The following is an 18479-nucleotide window of genomic DNA, read 5'->3' on the forward strand; positions in this document are numbered from 1 at the left end:
AAATTCTAAGAAGTCATTACTAGCGCCAATCAATCTAAAGTCAGATCCATCCAAACCGTACAAACATGCTACCTTAAGTTCTCTCTATACTGAACACTGGAACACGTCTATAGTTCCATACCGAAAGAATTATTCACCGCCGTGTATCTTTGGCTGCCTCCACATTTACTGAGTAGTCTAAAAACGGAGGAAAGAAAACCTGTGCCGCAAAACTAAAAAACTACCATTCTACTAGCCACTGGATGACTATTACAGAAAGTATCTAAATGCGCATCAAGAACTGTTAAAACGGCCGAAACAAAAATTACTATGAAAATGAGATCGCAGAAGCAGGCATTACAATAAGAGACAGTGGCCCATTTTTAATTTAATTCTAAGATACCCTTTCAAAAGCGCTGTAAGCGAAGTACGTCATGAAGGAAAAATATTCGCTAGCTCTTAATATATTGCACATGCATTAAAAGTATTATTTGCCAACCTACCTCAGAAAATTACATGATACATGTTTCGAGTCGTCGTCACGTTTCACAATCGTTTTTTCTCTTTTCCCTACATCATCATATGAGTTATTTGCAACTGTTTTAATTCTAAAATCTACACAGGCCAATATCAATCCTTCTGTTATTGAGATAAGCAATAGAAAAACTGATTGTAAGCGCATTTGGTAGCAGTGCAATGCATTGCTACCAAGGCATTTGAGGTTCGCCCAGGATCTTGTAATAATTTGGCTTTAGTAGCACTTACTGATTAGTAAGTGCGACTAAAGAATGAAATTTGACAACGGAAGGTTAGTTCCAGGTCTTTATCGACTTTGCTAAAACGTTCAATACCATTGATCGTGACATTCCTTTCAGAAAACTTTCTTCGCAAGGCATTAACGGTACGCCCTAGATTAAGTGAAATGTTGTTCACTTAACCTAGCACAAGTAGTGTCTATATGATCTGTTCATTCCAAACCAAAGATCTATAATATAGGTGTTCCCCTAGGCTCCATCCTCGGTCCCGTTCTACCTTAAGTTGTATTCATGATTTGCCATCAATTCTTTCATCGCCACCGCTGTGTTTACTCTCATAATAGTAATAACGGACTTAAGGACAAACCGAACCAAAATTTAGCTAAATTAAAACAAAAAGATTCAGCTCCAAAAAAAATCACTTTAAAACTGAGTACATGGCTTTTTGCTTGCAAAAAAAAACCATCGAGACACGATAAGTCCAGCTTTCGTCACTCGTGAAAATATGAGCAATTATAAGAATTGAGTTTTGAGCGTGACTCATTTTTGAAGTTCACTGCTAATATTAGGCAAATTAAACAGATCTTCACACGGCTAGCGGATTCCTCTAAAATCTTGAAACTACTTCAGCAATTTAACGCTAGCCAAGCTTTATTACACCTTCATCCACAGTCTTCTCAATTGCTGTATTAGCCCCTGGGGACTACGTACAATACTCACCTACCGCATTTTAAGCAGATAGGGAATGAGCTATTCAATTCATTAGAAATAGTCATTAGCATACTCATGTATCCCAAGATTTTGATGAATTGCATGTTTTTCATATTATTTTCTAATAAAGTTTAGTTTGGGCATCGCTGCATTCCAGCTTGTTTTAAACACTATTTTGCTTTATGGCACATTACTAGTCATTAAAATCCAAACATCATGCGTATTTTCATTGTAGAGCTCTTTGCTACCAGTTCTACCCATTATCAATGCTAAACAGACCATTGTATTTCCATCGATTAACCATAGCAATGCCTTTCTTTCACCGTTATACACTCAGCGTCTCTTTATTTTTCAAACATTAGTTCCATTACGTCATTTGTACTCAAATCTAACCTACTAATTCCCCTTTCCGTTTTTTAAACATGGGATGCCTTTATTTGTGCAGTTCTTTGTTGTGCTAATATTTCAGCTTTATATGTTCTTCCTTGCTCTTACATTGCTGTGTATATTGACTACTCCTGTTATTGCTTGTTCTTTAAGAGTATTTGATGTTTATTTCTTTCAAATTTGATAATGACTAATTTTTAGTACTTTCGCACTAGAGATCCCACTTTAGCATACCGCTTCGGCACCTCTTTCTGTAATAGCTTGCTTTTTGCGTTGTATTATTTTACTGATAATAAACTTGAAACTAGTAAAATGAATAATATGTATGTTGCTTATAAGTGCAAGTATACTCTGAGTAAGTATTATGCTGAAGTGCTTCCGTAGTAAAATGCAGCCACTTTATTGCAGTGTTTTTGGAGCATCGCTTGCCTTTAGCTTGCGGCTTTCTCAGTGTACATTCGTGATCAAAAGTGGTATACAGCACAATGCCGAAGGCAGACCTCGAGAAACCTGCATTTCAACACCTTCTAGCATCAACAAGTGCCTCATTGCAGCAACTGACTATCTTATCCAAGGCCGAAACAAAAGCCCTGCTTAATGGTACCGTGTACAAGTCAACCTGCTTAGTGTCGAACAAATTCTCCTGTGACACGGCGCCTGTGAAGTGCTCATCAAAGACAGAAGAACAATATTGACGGCTTAGTTTTTGTAAGCATCTTGAACTATAGCCAGGCAAGCCACCGGAGAATAACTACGTAGCATCCGCGGACCACATGACATAGAGAGCATCTAAAAAAAAAATATCCCGGACATGCTAGCCACCATGACTGCCCTCGACGCAGTGATTCTGCGCGCAGTAGATACCGCGTGTAGTCGCCGCCTACCTTCACCGCGTGGATGCTTGCCTGGCTGCGCATTAAAGACCACTAATATAGCAGCATCCGAAGCTGTAACTCGCGATGACATGAAGCAGATTACAAGCCGGGAGACCAAGTTTGGGCATTGACGCTGATTCGTCGCAGGGGACTGAGTGAAGAGCTTTTCCGAAATATCCTATAGCCGATACTGGGGCTTTCACCACGCTGGAACACTTGACTACGAAGTCACTCTCGACAGCGCTACAGCCTTCCACCAGCGACGCGCGCACATCAGTCATGCATGTTGTACGGCTGAGGCCCTTTTACACGTGCTAAACAGCCTTGATGTTTTTGTTTATATTCCTTCTGTTTTGGAAGCGTACAGTGTATGCTGTGTACGGGGTAATAATGCCTCTTACAGAACCACTGTATTCTTTTTTTGTTGCTGCTGACATGCCGCCAAATAATTTTTTTTTTGCGGCAGCTAGAACGGTATTTTGCTCTTTGATTGTTCACGGCCAGTGTCGCACATAGCGGAGATGGACTACCCTTAAAGGTTGTCGGAAATCGTGACCGCTCGCACATTCTTCTCAACTTTTTAACAGCTTTGACTGGTTTGTCTAGGTGTTTTTCAGCCGACTTTAAATTGATTTTGCCGAGAGCCACGGTGGTTCATAGTTCATTTCCACTCCCAATACGTAATTATTTTCGAGTGCAAGTCAGCTCAAAAAACTGTTAATTTGTTGCAACGCAAGGCTAATAAGGCTAATAAGGTAATAATGCCTCTTACAGAACCACTGTATTCTTTTTTTGTTGCTGCTGACATGCCGCCAAATAATTTTTTTTTGCGGCAGCTAGAACGGTATTTTGCTCTTTGATTGTTCACGGCCAGTGTCGCACATAGCGGAGATGGACTACCCTTAAAGGTTGTCGGAAATCGTGACCGCTCGCACATTCTTCTCAACTTTTTAACAGCTTTGACTGGTTTGTCTAGGTGTTTTTCAGCCGACTTTAAATTGATTTTGCCGAGAGCCACGGTGGTTCATAGTTCATTTCCACTCCCAATACGTAATTATTTTCGAGTGCAAGTCAGCTCAAAAAACTGTTAATTTGTTGCAACGCAAGGCTATCAGTTTGCTGTTTTCAGCATGGTCACCACCACGTGACATAATAGATCTCCAGATGCGAAACTCCTTTTGAATGTTTTGAGAATGATTTGCGGTCGACTGTTACTCTGGCAAGGGTCGTTTTGCGAAAGAGGTTCCCCTGCGGGGCTCGCTCTTCCTTGCAGGCCCCCTAGGGTCTTACTGAGGGAGTGGAGAGGCCTCTACATCGACGGAAATAAAGTTACCTTGAACTTGAACTTCAGCATGAAACTGCGCATACTCGTTAGTGTGCATACATGTGGTTGGATGAGGAGCAGCATGCGCTATGCGTATCATATTACCAGGGAAGCATACATTGTTGTTAGCAAGCGCATTAACAATTGTCTACAGTAAAACTGAACTCCTCACCCACTGCATTAAACCTCAAAAAGAGTTGAGACACCACTTACTAAAGAAGAATGATCGAAAATTCATGTCTGTGAGACGTAGTGGCCATGGATGCTTTTCTCCACGTATGATACCCGCTATTCTTGTTTCACATCGCTACCGCGGGGCTGAAAGGAAGGAATTCCTAGAAAACAAGAGCGATATTTATTCTTCATTTTAACACTGAGCTTGAAGCAGTGTGTCAAATTGATGATAGCGAATTTATATGTGAATTGTAAGCTTAATAAAGCACATGTTTCCTATAAAAAGAAAATGCTGTCTCTCCGGTAACGACCCTTCAAAATTCATATTCCTCAATAATTGCACGTATCCGCACTAAGGCCCGTTTCTAAAAATTCCTTACCTACACTACGCGATCGTGGTCACACAAATATACCCACGCAGCCAAGTACATATCTCACCCAACCTAAGAAAAAAAATAGTTTTTTTTTCTACTCCACCGAATAGCATTGAAAAGGAAGTCACGCATGGAAGCGCTTGCGGAAAATGTAAGAAGATCGTCAGCTAGCGGGTCAGTTCATTCAAGCGGTCTTTTTTCACACCTCTTCCAGAATTTATTCTCTTGCTTATTCCAAATAGCGCCTAGGAGTAAGCCGCTTCGCTTGTGAGGGCGTTGAGGCTTTTCCCCTGCTTTGAGTTGTCGATGCTGCCGCCTATGAATTGATTTCGTTCCCAAGGGAAGGAGGCTGACTATGCCTCGTGGTCTAACTTAGTGATGTACCCTCCGTGCATCTAGCGTTGAATGCGTGATCTTGACACTGTCTCAAAATTTGATATAGAAGAAGAAATATTATAGTAAAAAAATATATATTACCTCTTTTCAGAAACAAATGACGAAATTCAACCTGTGGGTGGCTACTTTAATTTGGGCGTATGGAGTCTTCGCTGGAATGTGTGATGAAACAAGCGCATCCGTTGGTGAGATGGTCCAAATTACGTACATCTTGTGAGCGATCTTTAAATGTAAACTTTTAGGCACAAAAGCGATTTTTGAGGAAAACCAGTACCGTCGAAGGGAGAAATTTTACATCACGAAAAAGGTAACCATGCATTCTAGCTGTCTAGTAAGATATCTGATATGCTTAGCATTCGTTATTAAAGAAATGCTTGTGAGGTTTGTTAAATACATCTGGCACTTCAGTGCTAACAATATCGCTATAATATTTTTCTCGCTATGATACAGGGAGGGTGAAACAATGATGCGCGGCATCTCTCTACGCCGTGTAGTATGCCGAAAAATGCATCACTTTTTTGCACTAGTGTCACATTATCATCACTGCCACGCCCACGGCTTGTAGCTGCAGCGAGGAACAATCTTGGTGGTGCCACCTCTTTATATGATTCTAACTAGCTTCTAAAACCATAATTCGCGCTGCTGAGGAGTACAGCACAATCGAATGTTATCGAAGACGTTATTAAAGTATATCTCCTGAGGCCACACAGTGTATTATTTCTGTATACTTAATTATACACCTTAGAAACTATTGCAACTTCAACATTCGTATCTAAGTAAGTAAATTTGAAGTCCTTGTTTCAGCATATGTACTGTCACGGAAGCATGTAGCAACTGCCTAATCTTTGCAACATTAAAAACGCTGGCGTATCATCAACAGGTGAGAAATGTCAATATATAAGCACTGAAGTTAATTCGAAAAGAAAAGCATGACAGACGGTAATCGGCGCTTAAAGAGTGAGGAATAAGGTTTATTCAGTATGTATGTATGTATGTATGTATGTATGTATGTATGTATGTATGTATGTATGTATGTATGTATGTATGTATGTATGTATGTATGTATGTATGTATGTATGTATGTATGTATGTATGTATGTATGTATGTATGTATCTACGTATGTATGTATGCATGTATGTATGCATGTATGTATGTATGTATGTATGTATGTATGTATGTATGTATGTATGTATGTATGTATGTATGTATGTATGTATGTATGTATGTATGTATGTATGTATGTATGTATGTATGTATGTATGTATGTATGTATGTATGTATGTATGTACGGACGCCTCTGTCAAAAGTTTTGAGTCCAGACCCACGTTTTGCTTCTGAGCCACACCATGCGGCTAGTAATGCACCCCTAGTTTAATGGTCCAGTGTAGAACAAGAGAAAGCAGGTGGCCGCACAGTATGAAAGAGCACTGAACAAGAGTAGAGGGGGAGCCTCAGATCGCAAGCCGAGCCAACGTTGCGACAAGCGGACTTTCATCGCCTGGGCCCAGACAAAGACGAATCTACTAGTTGAAACTTTCGCTCGGCTATCGAACTGAGGCTCCCCTACTCTAGCTCAGTGGTCTTTCTTATTCCCAGTTTAGGAAATTCATGACAGCAAGATGTTTGGCGTCAAAGTACTCAGTTGGGTTGGACTTCCACGAGGTATAAAGAGTACATCTCGGCCCATTAAGCTACTCCGTATAAAAGTGACCCACTAAAAGCCTAAGAAACTATTTGGCTTTAAGCTTGTCATAAAGACTATGTGTGTACGCATGCATTGTATATGTATGTATGTATGTATGTATGTATGTATGTATGTATGTATGTATGTATGTATGTATGTATGTACGTTTGTATGTATGCATGCATGCATGCATGCATGCATGCATGTATGTATGTATGTATGTATGTATGTATGTTTGTATGTATGTATGTATGTATGTATGTATGTATGTATGTATGTATGTATGTATGTATGTATGTATGTATGTATGTATGTATGTATGTATGTATGTATGTATGTATGTATGTATGTATGTATGTATGTATGTATGTATGTATGTATGTATGTATGTTATGGGAGTTCCAATTCTCCTCATCAGTCTCCTCAGGAACCTGTATGAAGGGCAAGAGCTCACAGTAAGAACTGGGCATTGCCTTACTGATTGGTTTCCGATTGATAAAGGAGTGAGACAAGGCTGCATACTGTCGCCCTGCCTATTTAACCTATATGTTGAGTGCATCATGAGAAAGACCGGTCTGGTCGAGTCTTCAGCTGGAGGGAAGATTGCTGGAAAACGTATCAACAACCTTAGATATGCGGATGATACCACTTTAACGGCAGAAAGTGAAGTGGAACTCAATAGACTTCTGATGCGCGTACAAGAAAAGAGTGAGAAGTTGGGGCTTAAACTGAACATTAAAAAGACAAAGATCATGAGGTATTGCCCTCTCAAGTCCTGGAGCATCAATGGACAAGAAGTGGAAGCTGTAACAGATTTTCTCTTGGGCTCCAAGATTACTCCGGAAGGAGACTGCAGCCTAGAAATTACGAGACGCCTGCTTCTGGGAAAGAGAGCCATGGCTAGCCTTGACCGCCTAGTAAAGAGCAGAGACATTAGACTGCCAATCAAGATCCGTATAAATCGCACTATGGTCTTACCAGTTGTGATGTGTGGATGCGAGAGTTGGACTGTGAAGAAGGCTGACCGCCGAAGAATTGCCGCTTTAGAATTGTGGCGCTGGCGGACACTCTTGAGAGATCCTTGGACTGCCAGAAGAACAAATCAGTTGATATTGTCGACCATAAACCCTGGCTGCTCATTGGAAGGTTAAATTCTAAAGTTAAAGCTCAGCTACTTTGGTCATCTGATGAGAAGAGAGGAGTCGCTGGAGAAAGATTTGACGTTGGCAAAGGTTGAGGGCCACCGGAGAAGGGGTAGGCAGCGAAGGCGATGGTTAGATGGCATCCTCGAGGCGCTGCAGATGAAGTTATGTGATGTTAGGAAGATAGTGAGAGACCGAAAAGCGAGGTGTGATATGGTCCATAGGGCCGCGAAGAGTCGGACATGACTGAACGACTGAACTGACTGATTTATGTATGTATGTATGTATGTATGTATGTATGTATGTATGTATGTATGTATGTATGTATGTATGTATGTATGTATGTATGTATGTATGTATGTATGTATGTATGTATGTATGTATGTATGTATGTGTGTGTATGTATGTATGTATGTATGTATGTATGCATGTATGTATGTACGTATGTACGTACGTACGTACGTATGTATGTACGTATGTATGTATGTATGTATGTATGTATGTATGTATGTATGTATGTATGTATGTATGTATGTATGTATGTATGTATGTATGTATGTATGTATGTATGTATGTATGTATGTATGTATGTATGTATGTATGTATGTATGTATGTATGTATGTATGTATGTATGTATGTATGTATGTATGTATGTATGTATGCATGCACGTATGTATCTATGCGTGTATGTATGTACCTATGTATGTATGCATGTATGTATGCAAGTATGTAGGTACGGACGCCTCTGTCATAGTTTTGAGTCCAGACCCACGTTTTGCTTCTGAGCCACACCGTGCAGTTAGTAATGAATTCCTAGTTTAATGGTCCAGGAATAAACAAGAGAAAGTAGGTGGCAGCACAGTGTGAAAGAGCACTGAACAAGAGTAGAAGGGAAGCCTCAGATCGCAAGCCGAGCCAATGTTGTGACAAGCGAACTTTTCTTCGCTAGGCCCAGACAAAGACGAATGTACTAGTTGAAACTTTCGCTCGGCTATCGATCTGAGGCTGCCCTACTCTAGCTCAGTAGTCTTTCATATTACCAGTTTAGGAAATTCATGACAGCAAGATGTTTGACGTCAACCTTCTCAATTGGGTTGGACTACTACGAGGTATCAAGATTACATATCGGCCCAACAAGCCACTCTGTATAAAGAAAACCCACTAAATGCCTAAGAAACCCTTTGGCTTTAATCTTGTGATAAAGACTATGTGTGTGTGTATGCATGCATGCATTAGGGATGTATGTATGTATGTATGTATGTATGTATGTATGTATGTATGTATGTATGTATGTATGTATGTATGTATGTATGTATGTATGTATGTATGTATGTATGTATGTATGTATGTATGTATGTATGTATGTATGTATGTGTGTGTGTATGTGTGTGTATGTATGTATGTATGTATGTATGTATGTATGTATGTATGTATGTATGTATGTATGTATGTATGTATGTATGTATGTATGTATGTATGTATGTATGTATGTACCTACGTACGCACGTATGTATGTATGTGTGCACTCATGATTGTATGTATGTACCTACGTACGCACGTATGTATGCATGTGTGCATTTATGTTTGTATGTACGTGTGTATATATGTATCGACTACATGTGCCATTGTTTTGTATCATTGATTCATTATTTCTAGCCTTCCATTTGACCACCATGATCCTTTTTGTTGAAAAACTTTATGCGCTTAGTAGCACAGTTATGAAGACATTCTTAGTGACTCCTCCGCGTAGCTAGCGAAACAGCCTGCCAAGTGCTGTAGGCATCAAGTGGTCCTTATCTGTTCCCCGATTGTTTGAGATCGGGAGTTGAAAAGAGGATTTTGATCAAGTGACTGGGCCTTCTCCATCACATATAGCCGGTTGGCAGGCCCATGGATTTTCTTGTCTTCCTTCGTACAGTTAATGAAAAACTATTTCTACATACCGACTGGCACTTTGCATTTAATATGACGTCAAAGCGGAACAAGCAGCGATAACTGCGACCGCGGTATCTAATTGACTACAAGTAGGCTGAGATCATTTACCTTAAAAATACCTGAGGATATCATGCTTCAAAAAAAGTATCAGTTGTTATAAGCGCTTGATCTTCACTGAAGACTTCTGTCATAAGAGAAGCCTCAAATAGATTATTATCAGCAGTCATGCCGAAAACCAATCAAAACTGCCAGCGATTCGACATCACCATCGCGTGTTCTGCATCAGTGCTGTCAACAACGGGCTCAACGGTAAAACTATGGATCTAAAAGCTTCAAATGCCTCTTGACTCTACGGCTCGTCCATTTTTCACGTTTTGGTTTTCGCGGGAAAATATTCAAGCGATGCCGTAAAAACATAAGCATGCAAACCTTCAGAAGGTTGAGACATCGCAGTTAATACGAGTATTATGCGTCCGGTGCACGTAATTATGGCACATCTTATCATATTGTAAATGTCAGCTATGGGGCATTTATTTTAATAGGGACAGTAATCCCGTTTGCATGCATGCGATAAATGAAACTAACTATTCAGGTCAGCGGCGTGAACAAAGCAATGACTTCAACTAACAAAAAATGAATGCTCACATCTGTCCTATAACGTTCAAATGTGCAGCATATGAATTTTATTCATAAAAGGACCTTAACCACAGCTCTAAAGCCAACAATCATAATTATAACGTTTGAAATATGCCTTTTTTAAGTTCTGGTAAAGTCATGAGGCTTCGTATCTTCGGCGAGCCGAAACAAGATAATTTGGTGCGACTGCAAGATGTTCGCCGACCGCGCCCAACGTAGTGTGTGATTTGCACGCACATTCCAAAAACTTCTAGCCAGAATCCTGTTATATATGTCAAATGCAATGGTCGGTAATTGGAGAAATCCGTCGGTAATTAGAGAAATCTTTTCTGACGGCATTCATTCAAAAGAGTTAGGCCGACCACAATTGTTAGACTTTAGCGAAAGTATCACATTTAGAGAAACAAATACGTTATCTCAAAATAGTATATGCCATACAAAAAGGAGCTCAACCTAACAAAAGGCGCTTACCTCTTTCCTGACCATTGCTATTTTCTGCATTTCTCAAACAGCGGTAATATTCAGCCACAAAAAATAGTGCTAGATTATATAAAATATTTATAGGTTGCAAGATCTATGTCTTTGTGAGATAATACTGCCTTTTTTCTGTACCTGATAATATTTCGGATGTCTCTACGCAGATTCCACTCTGACGGATTCTGAATTCTGTTCTTCATTGTGCAACGGGCAGGGTGAGGTTCCATTTGGCATACTTTACATGTTTCTGAAACACTATGCTTTAAGACCTAAATAAAAATGAAAATATATTAAGCAGCTGAGAAGCGGCAGATATGCTCCCGAAAGAAAATTTGACGCTGGCTGCAGTTCGTTGAAAAAAAAATTCTGATAAAGTCGCAAAACCGACTTTAATGTGCCGTTCGTGTTATCAAAAATGGCTTCTGCGAATGAATAATAAGGAGGATGGCAGAAAGCTAAAAAAAAATAAAAGTCTGCTTAGTTTTTTATTTCAATAATTTCAGTAGTTTTATGGCCCTTGTCATAAGCGTCTTTCCTAGACTGTTGCAGGTGACGTGTGCTAATGCCTGTATTAATTCCTTGAAATATGATTAGCGGCGTGAGCAATGTTTTCTACACGGTGCGTCGTGGGAGAAAGAAATGGCTGTGGAGCGTATGCAATCATAACCAAAACTAAACTTTACGAGAACCAACGAAAGTAAACGTAAACAACTTGAACAATAAGGGCAAATAAATAAATCTGGGCGGGGCACGTTGAACATTAAAATGGAAGTTTAATTTGCGGGACCGAATACCGTTAATTGAATATGTTTCTACACCTTCGTGAGTATTTTCTTCGCGGAAGTAGTATATTTTGGTGCTTGTGTTGGTATATCAGTCCCGCACTTTACCTTTGTTGCTGATATCAAGTACCATGTGATGTCATCAGTGGGGACCAGCCTATTGTTCGCAGCTGGGTTCTACTCTGGGCAACCTACATAGGCTGGTCAAGAAGACGAGTCAAACTGCGTGTTCGAGTGTCTTCCTTTCAGACTCCAAATCATTGCGCTTTTCGAATAATGATGTGGTATAACCTAAATTCACTGAAACTCTGTCCTTAATATGTTCCCGCTCACAAAACTCAAATTCGTGGGAATTTCTTTCCGGCAGTTGAAAACCGCAACTTCGTTCTGGCGCATAATAGTATTTTTACAACTTCAGTGATTCAAGCTCAGCTGCCCGTCAACTACTTAACATGTTACACTAATTCTGCTCTTTGAATGCGTCAAGCGTAGCATTATTATGCTTTAAGAATGACCCAACTAAAACGGTTTAAGTGTTTACTGTCAGGCTATGTGAAACATCTGTCACCACTCAGCCACAGATTAGAGTAATAATTGGAAATATAAATGGTATATTCGCGCGTGATGTCTAGAAATCCGTAAAGTGTGGCTCGCATGGGCTTTTTTTGCACGTGAAATCGCTCCTCGCGCCATACGCCCGCGCTAGCGTCGACGAATTAGGTCTCGCATGGTCAACAGCCGAACGCCGTTTTTTTTGCCACCCAGCTGCGCGAAAACCTGTTCTCCCTGGAATGCCTCGATGCGCACTCCGGGTCCGGGCGCGCGCATCCAGTTCTCCCTGACGCCGCGAGCTTTGAGCAGTGGTTTTCTGTCTTACGATTGGGTAATGTGTGCCAAGAAAACGTACAAATTCATCACTTCACCTATGTCCACTGACACGGCAAGCACCACATTAACAGCATTTGAACACAGCGTGGACAGCCACATGTGGTACTAGCAGACGGCGCACCTTAGTCTTCACCGAAATCCTCCTCCTGCAACAAACCTGGGCCACCATGACTTGTAAATGCTACAAAACTGACCCCATAACAATGCGTTGAGCGAGCGATGCACAGTTCTCCAGACGGCTCCTTTCTATGGAAACTCCTCCCTGCCATTACAATTTCTGATTTTATTGAGCAGCAACCCTCGATAGACATTTAGTGAGGAAGCGAGCGCTTCTCAGCTTACTACCCATGGAGGAAGAAAAAAACTAGGAGGGAGCGCGCGCAGCCTCCACAAGCGAACCTCCTCTGACGCCGCTTCCTTCTCTCTCTTGCGCGAAATTATTCTTGGGAATTTAGCCAACATAGTTGCCAGACTCAAAAGCAGCAGAGTACATGCTATTTTTTAGTGACTGGATGTCCCCGCGGAAAGCCTACCGGAGTGGTCTGCCGAAAGTTGTGCGTCTCGTCGCAACACATAAGTTACTTTGTTTACAATTGTTGCGTTGTACTCCGTGTTTTTAGCACACTAGGGAGAACTGCAGGTAGCCTTTTCATCTTTGGTTTCGTCACGGAGACTACGAATTCGACATAACATTACATGCCTGGGGAACTGGCTTCAGCGTAACAATGTGTATTTGAGGTCTGCATTTCCTAAATGAACCAAACGATTTTCATCTCGAACAATACATGCACATGCCCTGACAAACAAACGTTTCGTTTCTCGAGGAGTGCGCATAACAGGATACTCACCGTTGGAGCGACAGCCCCGAGAGGCATATCCGTGTAGTTCTTGCATCCCGGCACGCAGCATTTCATATGGCAGTACTTTTTGTTGGGCTAGTTGGTTTGAATTCATGCTTGCGGGACTCAGCGCACAAAGACAGAGCACAAGAACACAAGGGACGACAGGACGAAGCGATTATTAGCGCTTCGTCCCCTCGTCTTGTTCTCGCGTGCTTCGTCTTTGTGCATCGAGCCCCGCAAGCATTTCATATGGCGCAGCTGCTGAGGGGACCCAGCCATACTTAGCGAAATACACAGGTGCACTGCGCGGCGGCGGCAGCCCCCACGCTATCAGCCCGTCTAAAAGTCAAAACTTCCATCCATCGCCTGCTCGCAGCGCGCGCCTCAGGTTTCTGGTGCAAGCGTCGCGTAGCGAAGGCCACGCGAAAGCATTCCTTCGGAGCGAAGCGTGCGAAACCGCAACCGAAACCAGCTACTGGCTACCGCTTGCCGTGTCACGTGACGGCTAATTTCCCATGATTCTTTCCATTATATTTTTAATGACTAGGCTTCACGTTTCCGCCGCGGCGCTCCCTCCTAGTTTTTTCCTTCCTCCATGTTACTACCCCACGCTGTACACTCGTGCTTTCTTCCCGTTTCGTTATTTTGTAACGCGTTTGTTTCCTTCTTAGAACGTATACTGAATTTTCTAAGGTTCTGGTTCCGCTTTCCGTGTCTTCTTTCCTTCGCCGTAGTGTCCGGAGACTATGGTGCTCAGAGGATGCTTGCAAAAACTTCATTGGAGCCGTATTGTTCGGAGATGACGGTGCTCAGAGGATGCTTGCAAAAACATCACTGGAGGCAATGAATAAGAGTGGGGTCTGAGGTATGCTGACACGTCAAACAGTTCATTAGCGAGATTTGAAATAGAGGAACCCATAATGCCAGGGGGTGGGGCGATTGCGAGGTGACAATGACCCACCCCCGCGCAGTGGTGCGATAAAAGGGGCGAGGAGTGAGGCAGTCTCTCTTAGCATGCACACTTGCATTCTCCTGTTTTACTATACCACCAACCGGAAGGGTAGTTTTTCCTCGTGCAACAAACAGTGTGCGACTGCGATTGGAAAATGCCGTAAATCTGACCCCCTCGGCAATGCGCCGAGCATGCGTCTCATTTGCTATTCTCCGGAGCAGGTGCCTTTCATAGAGGCGCTCCTCGTTGCCATTACAATTTCTACTTTTTTGATCTTGTGTATAGTTAGTTCACTATGGTCTTGATCAGCTACCTTCCAGAGACATTAAGCACAATAACGGGGATAGGAGGCGTCCCCGAAGAGGACACACGGGAGAAGTGCGGCTTCTTCAATGCCGCAGTCGAGTTCAGCAGCTGCATCAGATCCACCACCATAAACGATGCGCATGTGACGAACGGCTTCTTTCGCGAGCCGCGCTCGCAACTCCTTCGAACTGTGGGGCTTCGTCCAGAATCACGTGACTGCCGCTCAGGCGCTCATTGGCTTTCTGATGCCTTCTCCTGTCGGCTGCGCGTCGTCGCCGTTTTTTTTTTTTTTTCAGTTCAGTCGGAAGAAGCTGGCGTTTTGCTTGTATGCTTGGTATGCTTGGATATACGTAGCGAAAAGCAGTGACTACCTTGTGATCAGAAAAAGGTAATTTCTCCAGTCTTTTGCGTTATTCGCCAGCAGCTGAATTCTCCTTGGCTTCCATGTTGAGCGCGTTTAAGTTCACCGGCGTTGTGTAATTCGTTTATAGGAAAGGAAGGGCGCAGCATCTGTCACTCGGGGAAGGCAAGAAGCGCCGCCCGGCGGCGTTGGAGCACACTCGTTCCCAGTTGGTCCCCACAGCTGACGGCAGACGTGAAGGCTGACATCACGTGGTTTGCGCATGCGCAGCTGTGACGTTTATTGCGAAAGCAATACTACGCCAGGTCTAACCACTCGTCGCTGTTTGTCGTGTCCGTGTCCATGCCCATGGTCGCCTGGCAGGAGCTGCCAGCTTAGGTCTCTCTTCTGCGGGCGCCATACAGGAGTTGTTAAGTGCTTTCGCATTAAAATAGCCAACTCTCTGCAGACTCCATACACATAAACATTCGAGCCAAATTCCGTCGCATAAGCAGCATTACAAAACTGGGACATTAACAAAACGTCGAAAATAAACATGATCAAGAACTTTTCACTTTCGTTGCATTCAAGAAAGTAATCATTGGCTTACCAAATGTCTTGCTTGCTCGGTGAGGTCTGCATTGTTTCAAGCTACCAAGGCAGGCTATTTATTGCTTCGGTGGTACCAGGAAACCACACCAAAGCTTGCGCTAGGTACACTGTTAACTTCATGGACATTTTCACCTGTATACCACCTGCCCAGCGAATGTCACAGCAATCTCCCTCTTAGTTTTGAGTTTCATCTCACATGATGCGGGCTTTCGGCTGGCCCTTGACGCCTTACATATTGCTGCTTTGGAAATGGTTGTGTCTATCACTTCATATACGTACCCGCAATAACTGACACAGCTACACAGTACGACATGCAGTATCAGTCGCACAGTTCTCAGTGTACTGTCTTTTGGACAATTCGTTACGCTTTCCTCTATGCTTTCGCGGTGCCATATTGGGTGTACCTGGTGCTGCCTCTACCAAGGGCACTGGCGCAGTCTAATAGCAGGAATTAGAAGGAAATTAATTATGTTAGAAGTAAAAGTACTGCTGTAATGTAACTTTTAAGGCAACTAAATGACAAGAAATGAAAAGTGAAGAGTATATGATTTGGTTTTTTTTGTAAGGCTTTAGCGTCGCCAGGCGACTCAGGCCATGAGAGACGCCGTAAAGCGGACTCCGAAAATTTTGACCACCTGGAGTTCTTTAACGCTCAGTGCTGTTGCACAGAACACGGACGCCACTCCATTTCGTCTCCATCGAAACGAAGCCATACAAGAAAAGAAAATAAATTACTGAAAAAAGAAAAAAACTTAGAAAAAATTTCATCAGAACGTTACGGCTGCCATGCGTCACTAGTGGATGTTTCACTTCTGAGATTCTTTGAAATGATCAATGAACGCAAGCATCGTCTTGCGAGTTTGGACCATTCCATGGGAATTTTCAACTGCCGTGTCAGGTGCCCTTGCTACAAAAACAAAATCAGTTGCTGTAGTGCACGGATACGCTCTTTCACTTAGTTTTGCGCTCTGTCAGAGTGCCCGTCTTCGTTCAAGTGCTTGCGGATCAAAAATACGTGCCTTTTCAGCTCACTAATAGTAGCATATTGTATCCCACAGCGTTTAGATTGCTTTACCGATAAGTTATTTTATGAATTTATGAATATAGTACCAATGTTCTTGTTTTTCTCACACTAGTACTCATCCGCCTTCGAGCATTCCGTTTTTGTAGCCTAGGAATTCCTATTGACTCTCACTTGGTTTCTCGTCCTGGGTGGATTCATTGGCATGATTCTCGTTTTCTGTTGTGAAGGTCAACGCTGCTAAATTTTACTTATAGAAATTGCAACTAAGCAACGCTGCTAGGAAACGAAACTCAACTCAACGAAATTAGGCACTGAACACTGAAACTATTCGCGTTTTTGTCCCTTACTAGACCTAGCTTCACAACTGTAAGTATTTCCTGTTTATGCAAATAAATAACCAAGTTCAAACATTCGGGAAACCAAGGCGGGCCTGCGATTGCGTATATTTGCGTTTGGCGTTAATGGTATCTGATAGTGGAATGAAAGAATGGTGAATATTGATTGCAAAAGTATTGATTAGCGTTTTACCATGGTACGTTGAACAAGGTAGTTGTAACCTGGAGCATATAAGTCACAATAAATATATACTGTTTTATCTACAAGTGTTGTACTTGTCGCGTTCCGACATGACTGGATCTGTGTGATCAGTAGCGCTGGTGATGATGACAATCTTCACATGTTAACCATGCTCACTTCGGGTCTAGAAGACTGCGTGCCGCTCATGGAGGAAAGAAACAACTTAGGAGAGGTCCTTGCCATTCCCAATGCATTAGAGGAAGTGTGGCGGAAGTGACGCCAAAATATAGGGTTAGCGAAGTCGGGCCATTAGCAACAGATTGCTATGAATACTCGGGCCACTAGCAACAGCATTGCTAGTGGCCCGTCAGGTACGTCAGCGGCGCGGAGATAGAAAACGCGGAGGGTAAAGGAGGAGGAGAGACACTGAAGCATCCGGTCGCGGCGCGGCCGCGCCGCCTTAAAAAAAGGGACGTCAGGGCCTCTCCTAAGTTCTTTCCTTTCTCCATTGTGCAGCTTTAAACAATACCCCATTATATTCAGTTCTGTACTCCCATGTGACTTTTGTCTCTATGCAGCAAAAGCTATAGGCCGGCAGCGCTTTATCCTACAGCGTAGTAATATACAGTCAATGCAGAAGTTTCACTGATCACGGTCTGGAATATTGCACTATTAAGGAACAATTCATGCTTCTTTACATCACGTTTATACAACAATACTAGCTAGTTCAGCGTTCAGTTCAGTTCAGTCGTTCAGTCGTCTCCGACTCTTCGTGACCCTATGGACCATGTCACACCACGCTTTCCGGTCTCTCACTATCTTCCTAACATCACATAACTTCATCTGCAGCGCATCGAGGATGCCATCTAACCATCGCATTCGCTGCCTACCCCTTCTCCGGCGACCCTCAACCTTTCCCAACATCAAATCTTTCTCCAGCGACTCCACTCTTCTCATCAGATGACCAAAGTATCTGAGCTTTAACTTTAGAATTTGACCCTCCAATGATCAGTCAGGGTTTATGGTCGACAATATCGACTGATTTGATCTTCTGGCAGTCCAAGGAACTCTCAAGAGTCTCCGCCAGCACCACAATTCAAACGCGTCAATTATTCGGCGGTCAGCCTTCACAGTCCAACTCTCGCATCCACACATCACAACTGGAAAGACCATAGCACGAGTTATACGGATCTTGGTTGGCAGACTAATGTCCCTGCTCTTTACTAGGCGGTCAAGGCTAACCATTGCTCTCTTTCCCAGAAGCAGGCGTCTCCTAATTTCATGGCTGCAGTCTCCTTCCGAGGTAATCTTGGAGCCCAAGAAGAGAAAATCTGTCACAGCTTCCACTTCTTGTCCCTTGATGCTC

General features: G+C 42.6%; 1 protein-coding gene across 1 annotated transcript in view; it reads left to right on the forward strand.

Annotated features, from left to right (window-relative positions):
- The window catches only part of LOC146174284 (uncharacterized), a 67423-nt gene that overhangs the window by 21089 nt on the left and 27855 nt on the right, over positions 1-18479 (forward strand). Inside the window, exons 3-4 of the mRNA XM_084585368.1 lie at positions 5067-5160; positions 11016-11066. Coding sequence (XP_084441494.1) covers positions 5067-5160; positions 11016-11066 — 145 coding nt within the window. The remainder of the gene's footprint in view (positions 1-5066; positions 5161-11015; positions 11067-18479) is intronic.

The sequence above is a fragment of the Amblyomma maculatum genome, chromosome 11 (assembly GCF_055883805.1).
Source record: "Amblyomma maculatum isolate TAMU_Amacu chromosome 11, ASM5588380v1, whole genome shotgun sequence".
Lineage (NCBI taxonomy): Eukaryota > Metazoa > Arthropoda > Arachnida > Ixodida > Ixodidae > Amblyomma > Amblyomma maculatum.